Below are 19,015 nucleotides of genomic sequence, written 5' to 3'. Positions count from 1 at the left end.
CCCTCAGTTACTGAACAATGGGAAAACAATGGTGTGGCTGGCTGAAGGTAATCCCCTTTTGCTGAAACAATGCCCTCTGCTTCCAGACAGGACCAAGGGTCAGAGCAGACCCCACTAGCTTGGCAGAAGGGGCCCAAAGAGGAGTTTGTAGGGTTTAAAATGTAGCACAGTATGGTAATGTAGTGATTCTTATAGGCGGTATGGAAATGCTATAGGATTTGTATATTGCACTAGATTGGCTAGTGAGAATCAGAATATTCAACACAGAAGAAGATTTATTGTATTGTAACGGGAACCTCGCTCTTAGCTCTTGCCTCTTAGCTCTTGCCTTTCTATACTCTTACCCCTTTTACTCTCTTATGCTTTTACATTCTTACCCTCTCATCCTCTCTACCCCTCTCCTCTCTCGGGCCTGCTTTCCAAGCTGTGGCTGGCAGCTCCCAGCAGGGCCCTGCACCCAGACCCTTTGCAATAAACCCCAAATCCCAGCAGGGCCCTGCACCCAGACCCTTTGCAATAAACCCCAAATCCCAGCAGGGCCCTGCACCCAGGCCCTTTGCAATAACCCCCAAGTTCCATGACCTGGCTTCAGAGATCTCTCGTCTCCGTCCATCCTGACTGTGCTAACCCCTGGTGCTCCTACACTCTCCCAGCCTGGCTCAGGTCCCACTCCCAGGCTTGCTCAAGGCCCCACTCCCAGGTTTGCTCAAACCCCTCTCCCAGTCTCCCAGCCATGTGCCAGGGCTCTTTTCCTCTGGGTCTCTGCTGCCCCATTCCCTGGGGAATTCCCCCATTCCCTCCTCTCCTCTGCCTCTGGCCATGTCTCTGCAGGGACCCTGACACCTTTGGGAGAGGAGGACAAAGGGCTCAGCCTTGAGGCACTGCACCTCACACAACCTTCAGGTTCTGGCCTCAAGGCCACATGCAACTTCACGTTCAAGATTTCTGCTGGAAAACTCTTCCAAACATTGTTCTGTGGGCTGTGACTAAATTTTTCCATCCTGTCTTGCCCTTGTCTTGCTCTTTCAACACTTCCTGCTCTGCTGTTCACTCTCCTATACATCCAAGTTAGGCTCTACCTCAGCCCCCTTTCCTCAGCCAACAGAAGACATCTTTTCCCAGTGCTGTGTCCAGTTCTGGGATTCCCAGTGCCAAAGAGTAATGGACAGACTGGAGAGAGTCCAGCAAAGGGCCACAAAGGTGCTGGGGTGATTGCAACATCGCTCACATGAGGAAACACAGGGAGGTGGGAGTTCAGCCTAGAGGAGGGAAGGCTCAGGCTCAGCAGGATTTTATCAGTATAAACACCTGTGGGGAGGATCAAATAAATGAGAGCCAGACTCTCCTCAGTGTGTGCCCAGTGCCAGAACCAGAGGCCATGGGCACACACTGAAACACAGGAGGTTTCAGGAATTTTCAGGAGGTTCAGCTCTGAACATCAGGAAACACTTTTATATTGTGAAAGTGACTAAGCACTGGCACAGGCCACCCAGATGTGGAGTCTCCCTTCTTAGGGTCATATAATTTTATAGGTCCTTGGAGATGTTCAAAACCTGTCTGGACATTGGCTGGGGCAAGTGGCTATTGGTGACCCAGCTTGAAAGGGGGACTGGACCAGACAAATTCCAGAGTCCCCTCCAACCTCAATAAATCTGTGATTCTGTGATTTCAAATTCCCAATGAATTCAATGGAATCAAAGTTATGCTACCCATAAACAGTTCTGTGAAAAGGCCTGGGAAGCATGGGAGAAAGAAATTGCACAATCTGAAAACAGGAAAGGTGTCCTGTTTCCTCAAACCTTGAGAAAAATAACAGACTGTCAGGCTGATGGGTTTATTAGAGGCCTGCAACTGGGTTATGTGTGAAGAACTGTACAGAGATTCTCACACTAACTGTTTTAACTGTCTAAAAACAGATGCATCTGCTCTCAGCTTGTGAGTCTCACATTCATATATCACACACTTTAAAAAAAAATTAATCTCTTTGCACTACACCCCTGGGCAGTGGAATTTTGATTCCTCAGGGGTATCAAGGATATCTGTGCTAAAGGCAAAAACATGATTAATCAGTAACCTGGACAGCGTGCAGAATTTATGGCTTTTATGGCAAATGTCAGGTTGATGACCTGAAGTTATCCCTGTTCTTGGACTTTCACACTTGCCCAGTGACCCATACTCACCCAGTTACATTGGTTAGCAAACATATATATGCTCCTGTAGCCTTCAGAGGGTTCATTAGGAAGCACATGGGAAGAGAACAAGAATAAAACACATCCTTCTATAGAAAAAGTTTTATGGACTAACACAAGAGCCTCTCAAGCGCAATTATTTCAGGAGGACAGAGATCCAGAGTCCACATTTTCTCTTTTCTGTGACAAATACTTGGCTGAATAGAGATGGGCTGGAACAGCAGCACTTCCATTGGTTTTGTGTTCATCCTGGCTTTTGTCTCCATTTTGAAAACAGCAGGTTTCTGGAACAGCAGCACTTCCATTGTTTTAGTGTTGATTGTGGCTTTTCTCTCCATTCTGAAAACAGCAGGTTTCTGGAACAATGACCGAAGACAGAACTTTCCTCCAGGTCCAAGACCATTACCTATAATTGGAAACCTTCTTTTGTTTGACTTGAAGAGACCCTACAGGACTTATCTAGAGGTACTCATTTTCTTTTCTGTTGGTCCTATCAACCAAGCCACATAGTCTAAGATGTCAGAGAGTTTCTCCTATTGCACCTAATGTATTTCATCCATGCATGAGCCTTTAGCAAGGGACCCAGAGATGGTTATTTGAGCAGAAAATGTTGAATGCAGCATGGTTTCTTGACTGTAATATTTTATCCAGGTTTCAGCCTTCAACAACTTTCAAATTAATAGCAAGCATCCACCTTATTTTGGTGGCAATTTTGAGAAAAAGATAACAGAATAAGGAATGATTTTGATATGTGGTGTAACCCTCTCTGCCTTCAGCTGATTGATGTACCTGGAGCTGTGACTGCAGCATCTTGACTTCACTGATTTATCAACATTCTCATCTCCCTTTCCTCTTTTCTTCCCCAAAAGTTGACCATATAACTATATACTCTTAATATTCAGGGCCAACCTTTGCCAAAATATTAAATCTTTCAGTTTTCTTCTAGTGCTTTCTTTACCTAGCTTATTGCAGAGCTTTGCTGACTTTGAGTTAGAAGAGTTCTATGAACCTGCTCCTTTTCTTAGAGTTTTTTTTATGTTTAGACATTAAAATTACACATCTTCCCTGCTGATGATTTTGAAAGGCATATTTGCACCAGCAAACCTATAGGGATGTTGTACCCACAAATCAAAAGACTGCTTAGATGCAATATCTGGAATATCACTGCAGCTCTCCCACACAGTCCAGTCATGTTGACAAAAGCAAGTTCCATCTGTTTTCAGGCCAGCAGAACCAACATGTATCTGCTGTAATTCAGTGATTCCTTTCTGGTGCTGGATACTGGCTCTCTGACTTGAGCACAATTCAGATATGTGTCACTGCTCCTGCTGTTTCAGCTGGCTGTACTTGCTCAACACTTGCTGAACATTTTGCATCTTGATGCTAAATAGATGCCTTCTGTTTCTCTCTGCAAACCCATTAGAAAATGAGTGCAGTCAGGAAACCCCTCTCCAGTAGTCAGAAGAATCAGGAACACCGAGTTACATAAAAATAAATCTACCTGTATCAGCTAAAAGACTGCCACATTGTCTCTGAGACAGATTCATGGTGCATGTAATCATGCATAAAAAGCTTGAATGTATCTAATGCTAAATCCTGGCCCAGAAACAAACTGATTTATTTTTAATAAAATAATGGTACCAAACACTTGAACAGGTTGTTCAGCATAGCCTGTGCACAAAAGAAACACAATAGCATGGAGCTAAGTGTGAAAACATGAGTCAAAAATTGAATTTACAAGGGTTTCTGAGGGCGAACAGAACTCTGAGTGCAATCCTTTGCTGACTTGGGGTTTCAGCTGTTGATACTTCTGCTCAGTTCAGCACAATGGAACTCTTCTCCCATTTAGTCATTATCCACCACAATGTCTGGCATGTTCCCATCATTTAAATCTAATGCTAAATCTGCCTTTCCCTGTAGTCAGGAAAATATCCACCATGTGAGTAACACAGAGGCAGGACTGGAAAATAAGCAGCACTGGAACAGATGATGAATTTCTCTGTAGCCTGTAAAAGTTGTAAATCACTGTTCTCTTCTCCTGACAGCTGTCCAAAAAATATGGTCCAGTCTTCAGCGTTCAGATGGGGCACAGGAAAGTTGTGGTGATTTCTGGCTATGAGACAGTGAAAGAAGCTCTTGTAAACCAAGCAGATGCATTTGCAGAGAGACCTAAAATCCCAATCTTTGAAGATCTGACTAAAGGAAATGGTAAGTTGGTCTTATTCTTCCTAGTCAGCTTGACCTACTCTTTTTTCCCCCCTATAGAAAAAGCAGGAGCTGGAACAACAGATCAGAGATTTGATTTTGGATCAGAGATCACAAAAGGCATTGGAAATAGGGAGAAATTTCATTGACTAGCACACTTATTCAGTGTTGACAGTGGCAACAAAACAACCATAACCTTAAAAATAACTACAGCAACATAAAATGGATAGTGACACACTTCCAGAGTCTAGAACAGAGCATCCTTGCCAGAAAAGCATTTCTAGCTCTCATGATATGGCTCTGAACTTGTGGGGTTTTGGGCTTATCATAGAACAACCTTTTCTGAAACTAATATTCTACTGTTGCTCATCATTTCAGTGGTAAATAGTGCTTTTAAATTCAGAATGTGACAATAGATAGCATGTAGCACATAGAGAACTGTGGATTTATTTTAAAAAGGGAAATACTCTCTAATGAGACGAGTTTAAAAATAAGAATTTCACACCCAAACTTGATTCTAATTTAGCATAAGAATTTCATATTTATGTCTCCAAAGATCCTTGGAAAAATTCAGGAATAATTCTGTGAACATTTTAACAACTGCATCTTTTGATCATATTATTGCATAGAAGCTTGCTTTTTACTTTTTTTATTAATTTGGGGGAAAAAAATAGTTGAGATCATCAGTTAAATGAAAAGAAATTGTGTGAAAAAAAATACAGTGAAAAAAATGGATGGTGGAGGTTTTAAGACATTACCTAATTTTCTAAGACATATTTTCCTACTTAATTTTTTTCCTGCAATCATCAGAGATGTTAGTTCAATTCCTCTTCCAAACTATGATGACCAGCAGTTTGAACTTGAATTTCCAATGTCCGCTTTCTTTCAGTGACAAGTGTCTTTGAGGATATATATTCTTCTTAAGATTGATTAAATAAACCTTAAATATTGATTCTTTGATTGTGTAATGAACTTATTGCTGAGGATTTAAAATACTTAAGGCACAGTTGTGTGGTTTTCCTCATCTGGATGCAGTTTAACTTGTTTTAAAAGTGACTCTACTAAACAGCTCCATTCTATGCTTACAAAATTATTTAAAATCTTGTGCCCCATTGAAATGTTCTCTTGGTCTCAGGGGTTGTTTTTGCCCATGGTGAAAACTGGAAGGTGATGAGAAGGTTTACCCTCACAGCCCTGCGAGACTTTGGGATGGGCAAAAAGGCCATTGAGGATCGGATTGTGGAGGAGTACGGGCACCTGGCAGAGTCCATCGCCTCCCAGGAAGGTGGGTGGCTCTCAGCACCTCTGCTGGCCACAGTGACTCTGAGATATGCACAAGCTTCTCTTTCCCAGCCTGGCTGTCACAGGAGGAGTCAGGATTCTTTTGTTCTCGTTCTCAAGGTTGTTTATTATTTTTTATTTTTTATCTATAACATTCTTTCTCCGACCCGCTGAGGTCTGTCTGGCAGGTTGGGTTGAGGCACACTGATTGCCTTGGGACAGTGTTAACATTTTTTATAAAAAACTACATGTACATTATTTACCATAACTTCCCAATCCCTATCACCTATGTTAGACAGTGAGTTTCTACCTTAAACCAACCCAGAAGTGCCAACATCACAGCAGAAGATGGAGGCCAAGAAGAAGGAGAAAGGCTGGACACGCCCAGATTCCTCCATCTTGGCTTCTGAAGTCCCATTCTAAAAACCCCAAAAATCTATTTTTCACCCCGTGAGAAACTTTATTATTCTACTTATACTTTCTTGCCTTGTAATTCTTCATATAAAGGTCGGTAATTGTTTTTCCATGGGTCAAGATCAAAGGCACAGGGGTCCTGGGCTTTTTGCCAAGGTCTCTGAGCCCCCCGGGCAGGGGCTCGAGTCCTCCAGGGCAGCCAGAGGAATTTCCTGGGTTCCGACAGGTGGGCTGTTCATTCTGCAAACCCATGGCATCACAGAATGATTTGGGTTTAAAGGGACCTTAAAGCTCATCCAGCCCCTTCCATGGGCAGGGACACCTTCCCTTACCCAGGCTGCTCCCAGCCCTGTCCAGCCTGGCCTGGAACACCTCCAGGAGCAGGGCAGCCACAGCTTCTCTGGGCAGCCTGTGCCAGGGCATCACTACCTCTAAGGTTTTGTCCAAGTATGCAAAGGCTTTTTGAGCCTTCTCAAGTTCAGATCTTTTTAGGAAATGTACACCAGTTTGATGAATTTGGCTCCTCTGGCATTTTTGTGTCCCGCTATGGCATTCTGACATTGGATAATAATGTTAGTGTTAGCAATCAATCATAAACAAATAGCTATATTTAATAATAAATTTATATTTACAAATTACATCTCTTTATTACAATGTAACAAATTCTCTTGTTCCTTGTCTAGGAAATCCCATTGATGCCAGCAAAATAATTAATGCAGCAGTTGCTAATATAATTGTGTCAATACTGCTTGGAAAACGATTTGACTACAAAGACCCCAGATTTGTGAGACTTGTAACTATGACCAATGAAAACATGAGGCTTGCTGGGAAACCTTTGGTTACGGTAATGATTCACATGTTTATGTTGCTGTTCCACTGCATGCCAATAGCAATACTGGTGATTAGTTTCTTCTATTAAACAGGAAAATCTGAGACTTTGAGAGATAATTGGTTTACCAAGCACCTTCTTAGACAAAAAACCCTTGAGAGACAGTTTGGGAATCATGAAGTCAACAATCAAGACCCCAGTCTCTCAAAAACATATTCAAGATAGAGTTTGAAGAGTCCTAGTGAGTGAAAAATACCTTTGTATGTTTGCATGCAATGCTGCCACACCCTGGATTGATTTATGTTTATCTAGGTTTTGAAAAATAAAAAAATGTTAGTGGAAGAGCTGGCCAAAACAATAAAAAAAGTTGCTGGCCAACATTTCCATCTGCCTGGTGGCAGCTTGAAGCTGTTTGAGCCTGATATCTACACTATTGCAGAAAAATAGTAATTTTACAAGATTATTACATCTATTTGGTGGTTCTTGATGAGTTTTCTACAATTCATCCACTCAGTTTTTCAAGTTCCTAAGAACAAAATATCTTAAGTTTTTGACTTTGTATCTGCAAGGATGGCCAAACGTTGTTAATTTGTTTCTGTAGTGTTTTCAGAGCTCTGGCTGATAAACTTTCTCTAACAACTTCCACTCCCACAGATGTACAATATCTTTCCATACCTTGGATTCCTCCTAAGGGCAAACAAGGCTCTCCTTCGAAACAGAGATGAATTTCACGATTTTGTACGAGTTACTTTTGTAGAGTACCTCAAAAACCTGGACAAAAATGACCAAAGAAGTTTTATTGATGCCTTCCTGGTTAAACAGCAGGAGGTAACTGAGTATTTTCTTGTTGATTCCATCTCTTATGATTCTATGAAGACATTTGGAATTTTCTTTCAGTCCTTACAATTACAGCTGAATTTCTTTAGGGAAGCTGTCTTTGAGAAAATACATATGACAAAGTGGTAGAGTTGAACAGATACTTCATGCTGTCGAAATTCCAACCTCTTTTAATCAGTGAACATTTATCCTTATTTATTTTCTTCAGACTGTATAAATATATTTACCAAGGCTGCATCTTTTTATCTGCTCTCTCTGCTGTCCAAGTTCTTCTGGGTCTTTTGAATACATAACACTTTACAGAATGGAATCACTACCTGGGCTTTACTGGGACTTATTTGGGGTCTCTGATATGGTTGGGTCACCTTCCCCAAAGGCAGCTCCCTTTGCAGAGGGAGCAGTAAATACATTTATTCCCAGTAAATACAAAGATAGGTCAGCACTCTTCTCCAGGCACAAGCCCAAAGCTCTTCCTTGTCTTTCACACTTCTTTAAAATACAGGATTTATATTTTGGCAAGTACTTATCTACATAAACTGCATTTTTATGTGGGAAAGCTTTGAGTTTTCAACCTTTTATCTCAACAACTTTTTTTCAGGAGAAATCCACTACCAATGGGTATTTCCATAACGGCAACTTGCTAAGCTTGGTGAGCAATTTGTTTACTGCTGGTGTTGAGACCATTTCCACCACACTAAACTGGGGCTTTCTGCTGATGCTAAAGTACCCTGAAATCCAGAGTAAGTGGTTTAATGATAGACACTGTTACACCCAGGGAATAAGTGACCAAACAGGAACCCGGAGGATCAACACATCAGCACAACATAATAGGCCAAGTTACAAAAAGCTGAGATTTCTAGCCAATTATTGTCTCTGTGCCCTCTGATTCAGACCCAGTGGGGCAGAGTTCATACAGGCCAGGCCCTCTGCTTAGGGAAATCTTATTAATTTGTAAGTAAAGAGCTGTCCTGTGTTGGTCAATGATTCTATTCCAAGTTTCCCTCATGATCTGTCAATAAACCAAAGGTCTGTGCAGATGTTAAATGAACTGTACTAAGGCTTTAGGGGCCTGAGAAGATTCATGGAATTGCCTTTGTCTGGCAGCTCCATTCCAGCTGATGGCACAGGGTTGTTTGAAGTCAAATGGGGTTTTTGAGACAACCCTTGGGCAGACAATAGATCTTTAGACAGAAGAAATGACAGAAGAAAATAGATTTTTAGACAGAAGATAAAAAAAGTCTTTAGGTTTCTTGTTGATAAAGAATTAATCAAACACTGTCGTCCTGTTCACCTCCCATTATTTCTGAAAGGAAAAAAAGATTTTTGGAGAATTTATGATTTTTACTCCAGATCTATTATACTTTACATCAGTAAAGCACACTGTGTCTCAGGGGTGAATGAGTCCTTGCATCTTAAGAGTTGATTCTTTCTTCAGAAAAGGTCCAAGACGAGATAGAGCAAGTGATAGGATCCAACCCGCCGCGGATTGAGCACCGAGCTCAGATGCCATACACAGATGCTGTCATCCATGAAATTCAGAGGTTTGCCAATATCCTGCCACTGGATTTGCCTCATGAGACTGCTGCAGATGTCACCCTCCAAGGCTACTTCATCCCCAAGGTGAGATGTCTACAGGATTGCTTCTTTTAATATCTCTTCTTTCTGAATTTGTCCACGAATTCATTCCACTGTCCTATTTTGCAGGGAACCTACATCATCCCTTTACTGACCTCAGTCCTGAAAGACGAGTCACAGTGGGAGAAACCAGACATGTTCTACCCTGAGCACTTCCTTGACGCCAATGGGAAATTTGTGAAGAAAGATGCTTTCATACCTTTCTCAGCAGGTGCTTTCTCTTTTACATGTACACAGAACACACAGCAAAGATGCTTCTGTGCATTCCTGCTTCCTTTTTCCATGTTCCTTTTAAAAAGTCACAAAAAATGTCAGCTGGGTCAAGTTTTCATAAAGTGTGACAACAAAAAATCCCAAAATTCTGCATAAAATCAAAGGACAGAAGGGGCTTGCCCTTTGAGGCTTCCCCAGTGTGACATTCACCTGAATTTACACACCTACACCATTTCCCAAATCATGGGAGATTCCAATCCTGCTCCTTCTCTGGCATTTCTCCTGCTTTGCTGGCTCTGTAATTGCTCTTTTCAAGTTCCCATACATCAGTCTCTGGCTAATTTATCTGTCATATCCACAACACTCTCCATTTTTTTTAATCAACCCTATTTGTATATTTTCAACTCTGTATGATCTTTGAATAAGATTTTTTCTTGTCACACTCACCATCCAGTACATTGTATTTTTTCTTTCTTTTTCTTCTTTCTTTTTAGAAGAACTTATGACACTTCCAGTTCCCAGGTCTTCTTTTCCAGACTTAAGCCTAGACATCCCAGCTGAAGCACACCCAGGGAATGTCAGGTCTGGGCATTCCCTGGAGAGTTTATTTCATATCACAGCCATTTTCAGTCACACAAGCGTGTTAAAACCAAATTTTAGTTCAGCTTTTTGTTAGTTCTGGCCTTGAATCATCATGCTATGAATAAGGCAGCTTACTAGCTACTGGATTTGACAGGACTTATATTTACAGCACTTTTGAATATTCATAGAATATCTCCTCCACCTGGCTCCTCACCCCACTCTGGCCAGCATTTGTGAATCTTCAAGGAATTTGCTGACAAATTTTCGTACAAAAAATTGCCTATGAGTTGACTAATAGACCTAAAGTCTAGGCCAAACCAGTTGGTTTGGAATGCAAAAATTCAGCCAAGTAGAAGAAAATTGTGAAAATTAAGTAAAAATTCAGATTTTATTGAAAACGGGAGTTAAGGAATTCAGACTACATTTCCATACATTTCTCTCCAAATGCAAGCATTTAGACAAAGGAAAATAATCATCAGCTGGCTTTGGTATGGTACTTCTGAAGATCAAAATTCCTCTTTGTTAACTTGTACCCAAAAGAGTTTTTCAATACTGAAGAAGCAGCTCACTGATTCTCTTGTGGTCCTTTTGCCTTTTGTTCCAGGGAGGAGGATCTGTGCTGGGGAGACTCTTGCCAAAATGGAGCTCTTCCTCTTCTTCACCAGTCTCCTGCAGAGGTTCAACTTCCTCCCTCCACCTGGAGTTTCCAACTCAGACCTGGACCTCAGTCCTGCCATTTCATTTAATGTCATCCCCAAACCCTATAAAATGTGTGCTGTAGCACGCTCCTAGAGCTCTAATCCACTGTGTTGCTAAAATGTTTAAATCACTTTTCCATGGCATCTGTCTTCTTAATTCTTTTACCAAAATAATAATCCATATTTCAATTAAGGTTTCCAGTACTTCTAAATGAAAGTGGTGTTTTTTTATTTTTTGGGAGAGGGCAGAAATGGACCAGAAGTGTGAAGTAAATGATGGCTCATGGATTAATCTCTTAGATCACCTAATCTTGGTTAAATAATACAGGTCTTCAGCTTTCCTATTCTTGCTGCTATGTTCACTGTTTGTTGAAAGCATATCTCAAAAAATGCTCCCAAGTCCAGGTTTTCCCCAAAGACATATGGGCTTTGAAGCTGTGCTTAGGTTGTACAAGGAGATAAATGCAGGATGTTCAGAGTTTGAGGCTGTCAGAACAGAAGGGCTGTTTGACCTTGGCAGGCAGCTGGGTTTGAAGCTGGACTGGATATCCTGATGTCCCCCAGTGCCTCAGTGCAGCTTCTTCCCTTGGCTCTTCTCCCTACCCCAGTTCCATGTGCAAAGAAATCACAGTTCTGTACTTGTAGATCACTTCTGAGGAAAAACCTTAAGCCAAGCTGACCTGAATCCAGGTCTTTAAGATTTTCTCTGAGTATTCCTTAAATGGATAAACTCAGTACATAAAACATACACACACAGAGGAAAATGTCTTACCTATTAAAGCCAAGGTTTGTGAAATTGAAGTCTCAGGAGCTCCCAGGTCAAATCACACAACTGTGGCCACAGCTCCACACGTACAGATCAACAGTGAACCTTCTGGAAGAGGCCTCAAATCTCATCAAAACCAACCATCTGATCATTCTGCAGCTCTGTCCAAGAGCATCCACCGTCAGGTAGAGCCAAGACCATCTCCTAAATGTCTGGATTTATGTTCCCTGGTTCATGTTACCCTGTTTATGTGTGCATGACAACCCCAAAGTAACAACACCCACAGCCAGCCTATCTTAAATCACCCAGTGTTGGGGAAAAAAATTAAATTAATTATGGCTTGCCTCTGTATCTATCCAGCACTGTAATGCAGCAGCTCATTCTTCAGTTATTATTTCAACTTCCTTGTGTGGAAGCTGAATTTGACTCCTACTCACTGCCCTTCTCCACACTTTCTTTTAAAAATAAAAAGCTTTCAAAAAGGCAAAGGTCTCTATGTGGTTCAGGAAGTTCAAAACCCACACAGTAAATCACCCCTAATGAAAGCAAAGGAATATATCTTTACTTAACCTTTTCCTAGCATGCAAGAAAATCTTTAACCCATGCTCTGTATTAAATAATTTTGGGGTAATGGTTATATCAGTAAATGCTGTCCTTGCCAAGTGATCACAAATTTGAGAAATACTTCTAAATAATTATATTCCTTTTCCTATGGTTCAGTATAAAGCAAATACTTAGTCTGGTTTTCCTGATCCTACATGGTTTAGGTAATCCTGTGAGGAGTAGAAAGCTGGACTCAGAGATCCTTACAGGTTCATTCCAACTTGAGATATTCCATGATTCTAACTCCAGAGAGGCTTTCAAGCCCTCACAGAAGAGAGATAATTAGCTTTTGTCTCATTAAGAGTAGCAGCAGTTTGTAAACAGCAGAACAAGAGTTCATGAAGCAAGTCAGTGTAAAGAGTACTGCTATCTTTCACCAGGCAATTTACCAGAGAAGGTATTTCATGTTGTTTGATGTTGGTTTTTGTACTGAGTAATGAAAATGTAAAAAAAAAATTTAATTTGATTAAAATTATTCCATTTTCTTCAATTGAGGATTTTTGCTAAAAAATAGTAAGAAAGTTGAACGGGGGACTTATAAGTGAGTATTAGATAAGCTTATTTTTACTACCTGTTTCAGGTTTAAACTCTCAAATAAAAACTACTTTGGTAGAAGACACAGCCTTCAGTGATTTACAGCTAAAGAAGTGCAAATAGAATGAAATAGTTCCCTTATTCTGTAAAAACACCCAAATAACCCAGGATCCATTTCCTTCCCTTTTCCTATGACAGGATATATCATCATTAGAAGTCATCACAGGTCAAAAAAATCCCAAAAAATCTCGAGAGATGACTTAAATCACTTAAGTCCCAAAATGTATCTACAAATTTATATACCAATGTTAATAGAAAATGTTTTAACAGAAATGCAGCAGTCACAAGAGGAAGGCCATTAGGAAGAAAGCAGATTCCATCCAAACTCAGCATGGAGACTCCACATATTTTGATTTCTCAAAGCAAATCCACCTTCTCATAGGCCTTTTCAGTAAGGGTTAACAAGTTCTTCAAGTCAGCTGACTGCTGAATAGCATTCATATCCCTTAAAAGGTCCTTCTGATTCTTTACCTTCAGAATTTCCTCCTAAAGAAGGAAAGAATCATAGATAACAAATTAAAAAAACAGCTTTTCTCTAGCCCAACAGGAATTTCACCTTCATGCAGCCCAGCTACAGCTTAAACAAAAAATGATTCAAAGTCACAGAATGAGTCTTCCCTCCAGCCATTATAGATATATTTCACAAATGGCAAGTTCCCTAGGGCCATAGAGTTTCTAGGAAAAGACAGGTGATGTTTTAAATCATAAGATCACAGAATTGTTTGGTTTGGAAGGGACCTTAAAGATCAGCTTGTTCCAAGCCCCTGCCATGGGCAGGGCCACCTCCCACAAGGTTCCACTATCCCAGGCTGCTCAGAGCCCCATCTACCCTGGCCTTGAACACTTCCAGGGATCAGGAGGGTTTTTAGAGTTTTGTCCTAGTTTTAAATCAGAAGTATTTAGTTGTCAATGAAAAGAACAAAAATATAACACAGAAAATGAAAATTATTCAAATTTTCTGAATTTTCAGAATTGCTCCCTCTGGCAGAGGTTAAGGGACAAAAGCACATTCTGTTGCCTTCCTCCTCATAACCAAAGTGCCTCTGAAAAGACAAATATTTATTCCACACTCACCTGCAAAGTGGGTGCCTGAAAACTGTGCTTGGGGAGTTCTGGAAGCTGGAGTGCTCCACTGCCATTTTCCTGGAATACCTAGAAAAAGAAGAAGAGAATGAACAAACAATCCAAATCTCCAAATATCAGGCACACAAGTATGAAAATAAACTGTCATTATCCAACTTCTGAAACCAAACTTAATTCTGCAACTGAAGTTGGAAAGATTAAGAAGATCCATTCCCAAAAGCACACAACACCTTCCTTAAATGGCACTGCCTGAGAAACATCTTGTTTGAAAAAGCTCTCAAGTCAGCCCATTCCTCTAAGTTATAGGAGTGCACAAGTAATTATTTTATATATTTATTTATATTTATTTATTATTTTATACCTTCCTGGCCTCTTTTTCATCTTTCTCTAACTGGTTTTTGAGCACCTGGATTTTGTACTTCAGCTGCTGTATATTTTCCTCAATGCGCTCTGCTGATCTCTCTGCTTCATTTATTTCTTCCTAAAACAAAACCAAGACAAAACCAGAAGAAAATTTGCTTTAGAAGTGGTGAAATCTTTCCCACAGAACACACTGAGTCACTGAAAAAACATCCAACAAGAGGCAGAGCTGTGCAGCAAAGGTGGCTGACAATGATGAACACTTAGACACTCCTTCACAACAGCACAGGCCTGATCAGCAGTGTGGTGAGGTAATTTCTTCCCTTCCTTGTTTTTCATACCTGCAGTTGTACCAAAGACTCCTCATTTGTCTCAAGCATTTGTTTCTCTGCCATTTGAAGGCCCAGGATATTCTTCAGGTTGCCCAGCTTCCCTGGAGGCACATTTAAAGTCTTGAAACTTTTCAGCACCCTTTAATTACAGAAAGAGGAAAGTATGACTTGTTTGGAGTTCTTTGCAAAGCAAAAAGAAAAATATGGGGAAAAACTAATTTCACTATAGTTTTAAACTTAAGTGCTGCCACTGAAGTAAATGACAGCAGAGGGAAAGAAAAACTGCCTTGAATTGTTTTTTAAAATCATGTGGAGTAGGTGTCCAAGGAAAGAACCAGGAACAAGCAATCCCAAAATTCTCATGTTTGCTATTGCACTGACCTTGTGTGGTTTATATTCCACTGGCCTCTACACTCCCTGACTATAAACTGACATTAATTAATATTTTCCTAATATTTTCCCAGTTCTGACCCTTCTGCTTTTCGAATTAAGTTCTAAGAGAAGGATTTTTAACTGCTTCCAAATGATGATCATTTTAGTAAAACCTGAAAATGCTTTTATGAAACATGATATATATCTTTCCCCATATATCTAAATATTTAAATATATATATGTCAGAGGAGAGTTTTCGTTCACCCTCAAAGTATGGTACAAAACAGCTGGGTAGAAGAAATCTTTTCTCTCCTTCTTTCCTTTCAATTTATAATTTCTTACCTGTTTTTCAGTACATTGAGGTGCTTCTGAACATCATCTTTTCCCTCCCTCTGTTGGGACAAAACAGATCTGGAAAGAAAACACAGGCAGAATTTCCATCACAAAGTGTGCAAGCACGAAGAACACATCAAAAACCACATTGACTTTCAGTTCAAGTAATACTATGATTTTTACTTTGTTCCTTGGGGAAATAAAGAAGAACCACCAGGGTATTTGGCACTTACAGTACTACTGAATCCACTATATTTTCCAGGAAGAGCCTACTGTTCTCTGAGAGAGGTCGCCAAGATCTTATTGCAGTGCTGGACAGCTTCATTTTTTTTGAAGAACCATTTTCTCCTGTTATCACAAAAGAAAAAAAGGGAAATAAGACTTGTCAAACCTGGACACAGAGCTTTGTGACTCAATTCAGTCACACTGGAGTCAAAGGTGTAAAACAGCTCAGATTTAACAGCAAAGAGCAGAACCCTACCTGCAGGGGAAGAGTCCTTCAGTTCCTTTACTCCCCTTTTGCCTTTCTGAGGGACCTGCTGAAGGGAAAAATTTACAGTAAATGTGGCAATTTTGAGACATCCTCTGCTGTGCAATCATTCATCTATTCCTGTGAACTCACTATGCCAGCGTCTGACAAAAGTCTTTGAGCACGAAAAGCCCCAAAAAGCTTTATTGAAGACTGCTCAAAAGAGCTCTTCACACTGGGCATTTCCTCAAGAGGACTATTCTTAGCTAATGAAGTATTCTCTATAAATTCTAATTTAAAAAATGGGAGAAAATACCTCGTTCCCCTTCCCCTTCCAAAAAAATTAATACCTGTCTTTTTTGACCTTGTTTTTTTCCTTGTTCATCTGATCCCTTTTTTTTGCTAGAAGGCCCTTGTTGATTTTGTGATTTAGAAGGATTTTTTGCTGATCTCCCACCAGCTGTCTTCCCCATTTTATTGGAAGGTGTGTGGCAGGGTTTCATTGTCTGTAAACGAATGGGAACACGAGGAAACAAAGACAAAATTAAAGTCCAGCAATTATAACCCATACAGTGCAAACTATACTTAAAAAAAAAAAAAAAAAAAAAAAAAAAAAAAAAAAAAAAAAGGAAATTGGGCTCAACCCAATAAGCCCCAATTGAGCCTAAATGAGAAAAAAATGTTTGCATATTTACTAACCTAGAGCCAAAATCCTGTAAATTTACCAAAATGTAGAAATGTAGAACCACTAAAAAAGCATCCCCATTTGGAAGATGTCTCTGCCCATGGCAGGCAGTTGGAAATAGATGATCTTTAAGGTCTCTTCCAACCCAAACTATTCTGTGATTCATTTTTCTAATTTTCAACGCAGTCATCCAATTAGCAGAACTTTTTACCTTAGCATATAAGTACTAGTGGTCTCTGATGCAGTTTAAATTTACAGTTTTTCTTACTATAGAGAAAGAGGAAAAAGCTGTCACAAGGAAGGCAGTAGCCACAAAGGCCACCAATCTTCTCGTCTCTCAAGCACCACGACTCAGATTTATTCAGCTTTTCACTCACCCCCTCTGGCCACTCTCTCCTCACTCAGGTCCTGTCACTTCTCGCCAGGCAAGTATCGAAATTGGCAGCAGACAAATAAGCTCCGGCAGGGTTACTGAGGCCTAAAACAGGTAAATAAACCACATGTCAGGTAAACAAACTCCACACCAGCTAAATAAGCCCTAAAACAAGCAAATAAGCCCTGCACGTCCCTTCCTCCATAACTGCCCATGTTGCGGGACAGCTTTCACAGCAGACGGCAAGTAAGGTATGGACTACAGCTCCCAGCATGCATCGCTCCCCACCGCAGCCTAGGAGCGTCTCCTCCATCGCGATGCATGCTGGGAGTTGTAGTCCTCACCCATACACCCTCACATCCCCAATGCTCGCTCCCCGGTGCTGCCGGATAGCATCATGGACAACATCTCCACAAACCCCTTCCGCTCCTCCCGGCTCATGTCGCCCCGCGCCTCACCTTCTCGGTGCAGCGTCACCTTCCCAGCGCAGCCTCCCCCGCCTCAGCACTGCCGCCGGCCCCACCTCAGCCCGCGGGACGTTACCGAACAAACCCGCGCTTCCCGCGGCGCACGCGCAACGCCGCTCCCGCCCACCGCGCATGCGCGGGGGCTGCGCGCCGACGGAGGGGCCGGTGGCAGGTAACGGGGGGATCCCATCCCTGTCCTGATCCCGATCCCTTTCCATGGACCCGTCCGTGTCCGCAGCCCCCCAGCCCTGCCCCTGTCCTTGTCCTTATCCCCTGTCCCAGCTCCCGGCCCGGCCCTCGGTCCCCATTGGCCGCCTGAGGGGCGTGTTGTGGGCGGGCGGTGGCGGCGGGCGCTGTCCCGGGGAGGAGAGCGGAGCGTTCGTGTCCGGCTGTGGGTGCTGAGGAGAGAGAGGTGTGGAGAGGGGCTGACAGGGCGGGCATGGGAGATGGGCAGAGAGGAATTGTCTGAAACTGAACGCGGGTAAATTCCTTTCCGGCTCAGGGAAAGGAATAATCCCGGTGGGCGTTAGGAAGAGCATTGCAAGGAGGAAGGGGGTCTTGCCCATCTGCTCCGCCCTGCTGAGGCACATCTGGGGTGCTGTGTGCAGTTCTGGGCTCCTCAGGACAAGAGAAACATGGAGCTCCTGGAATGGAGGGACTGGAGCATCTCCCTGACAGGGAAAGGCTGAGGGAGCTGGGGCTGTTCAGCCTGGAGAGGAGGCACAGCTGAGAGGGACCCTCAGCCCTGGGTGTCCCTGTGTGCAGGGAGGGGCAGAGCAGGGCCCAGGCTCTGCTCCAGGGCCCAGCAATGGCACCAGAGCCACGGGCAGGGACTGAGCCCAGCAAGTTCCACCTGGACAGGAGGCAGAACTTCTTCCCTGTGCAGTGACTGAGCATTGAACAGAGACCAGAGAGGCTGTGGAGTCTCCCTCTCTGGGGGTATTCCAGAATTGTCTGTACACAATCATGTGCCCTGTGCTCTGGGATGACCCTGCTTGAGCAGGGAGGTTGGATCAGATGAGCCACTGTGGTCCCTTCCAACCTGACCCATCCTGTGACCCATGCAGGGGTGTGGGCACAGATTGCCTTCCATCCTGGCTGCAGCATCACATCCCTGCAGGGCATGAGTGCTCCTCGGGAGCTCCTCTGTGCCCCTCAGGTTATACCACACTCAGCATATATATTATTAAAGCAAAGGTTTGGAGGGTGTTGCTGCAGTGATAGAGGTGCTTTCCTGTATCTTGTAAAGGGTTTCTCATAAAGCTGTCAGGGAAGTTTGTATTTCTTGGGAGTTGTGAAAGAGATGAGAGACTGACCCTTGGAGCTAAGCTGTAAAGGTTTTCTTTTTGTAAGTACAAGGATAGGGTATGGAGAGCAGAAGCAAAGATGTTTACCGCTTTTAGGAGTTACTGAACTCACAGACTGGTTTGAGTTGGAAAGGACCTGAAAGGTCATCTCATTCCAACCCCTGCCATGGGCAGGGACATCTTCCATTATCACAGGGTGCTCCAAACCCCATCTAATCTGTCCTTGGACAGTTCCAGGGATGGGCCAGCCACAGTGTCTCTGGGCACCCTAAGCCAGGGCCTCACCACCCTCACAGGGAATTGTTCACATTGTTGCCCCATCAGTCTCATGCATGGTGGGCCAGGCTCTGCAGCTTATATTGTCCCTGTGTTCTCACATACTACATTT

General features: G+C 42.3%; 2 protein-coding genes across 4 annotated transcripts; one reads left to right on the top strand and one right to left on the bottom strand.

Moving 5' to 3' along the window:
* The first annotated feature begins 2,223 nt into the window (after window positions 1-2,223).
* On the top strand, window positions 2,224-12,137 carry LOC134416460 (cytochrome P450 2K6-like). The gene is made up of 9 exons (XM_063153138.1): window positions 2,224-2,654; window positions 4,235-4,397; window positions 5,530-5,679; window positions 6,773-6,933; window positions 7,573-7,746; window positions 8,354-8,495; window positions 9,191-9,375; window positions 9,460-9,601; window positions 10,790-12,137. The coding sequence occupies exons 1-9, from the start codon at window positions 2,397-2,399 to the stop codon at window positions 10,975-10,977; spliced, it is 1,563 nt and encodes a 520-aa protein (XP_063009208.1). The 5' UTR covers window positions 2,224-2,396; the 3' UTR covers window positions 10,978-12,137.
* A 918-nt stretch (window positions 12,138-13,055) lies between these two features.
* On the bottom strand, window positions 13,056-17,418 carry CENPQ (centromere protein Q). Of its 3 annotated transcripts, none has more exons than XM_063153139.1 (10): window positions 17,312-17,418; window positions 16,858-16,958; window positions 16,146-16,301; window positions 15,808-15,865; window positions 15,560-15,674; window positions 15,336-15,404; window positions 14,631-14,760; window positions 14,291-14,410; window positions 13,921-13,998; window positions 13,056-13,332 (listed from the first exon to the last, which is right to left on the bottom strand). In XM_063153139.1, the coding sequence occupies exons 3-10, from the start codon at window positions 16,296-16,298 to the stop codon at window positions 13,204-13,206; spliced, it is 852 nt and encodes a 283-aa protein (XP_063009209.1). In that variant the 5' UTR covers window positions 16,299-16,301; window positions 16,858-16,958; window positions 17,312-17,418; the 3' UTR covers window positions 13,056-13,203. The 3 variants fall into 3 exon arrangements, with proteins under 3 accessions (XP_063009209.1, XP_063009210.1, XP_063009211.1); XM_063153140.1 differs by having other exon boundaries at window positions 17,331-17,409; XM_063153141.1 differs by lacking the exon at window positions 17,312-17,418 and having other exon boundaries at window positions 15,808-15,862; window positions 16,858-17,143.
* Between the last annotated feature and the right edge of the window lie 1,597 nt (window positions 17,419-19,015).

Source organism: Melospiza melodia, chromosome 3, assembly GCF_035770615.1.
Source record: "Melospiza melodia melodia isolate bMelMel2 chromosome 3, bMelMel2.pri, whole genome shotgun sequence".
Lineage (NCBI taxonomy): Eukaryota > Metazoa > Chordata > Aves > Passeriformes > Passerellidae > Melospiza > Melospiza melodia.
This window is presented reverse-complemented; position numbering and strand designations above follow the sequence as displayed.

What these genes read in the sequence shown, in the direction of transcription:
- LOC134416460 (XM_063153138.1), top strand. Translation starts at nt 2,397, where the DNA reads ATGGGCTGGAACAGCAGCACTTCCATTGGTTTTGTGTTCATCCTGGCT. An exon ending in CCTACAGGACTTATCTAGAG is followed by an intron (nt 2,655 to 4,234) that starts GTACTCATTTTC and finishes TTCTCCTGACAG; the next exon opens with CTGTCCAAAAAATATGGTCC. An exon ending in GTCCATCGCCTCCCAGGAAG is followed by an intron (nt 5,680 to 6,772) that starts GTGGGTGGCTCT and finishes TTCCTTGTCTAG; the next exon opens with GAAATCCCATTGATGCCAGC.
- CENPQ (XM_063153139.1), bottom strand. Translation starts at nt 16,298, where the DNA reads ATGAAACCCTGCCACACACCTTCCAATAAAATGGGGAAGACAGCTGGT. An exon ending in AACAAGGTCAAAAAAGACAG is followed by an intron (nt 15,866 to 16,145) that starts GTATTAATTTTT and finishes TTTTCCCTTCAG; the next exon opens with CAGGTCCCTCAGAAAGGCAA. An exon ending in AGTCTTTGGTACAACTGCAG is followed by an intron (nt 14,411 to 14,630) that starts GTATGAAAAACA and finishes GTTTTGTTTTAG; the next exon opens with GAAGAAATAAATGAAGCAGA.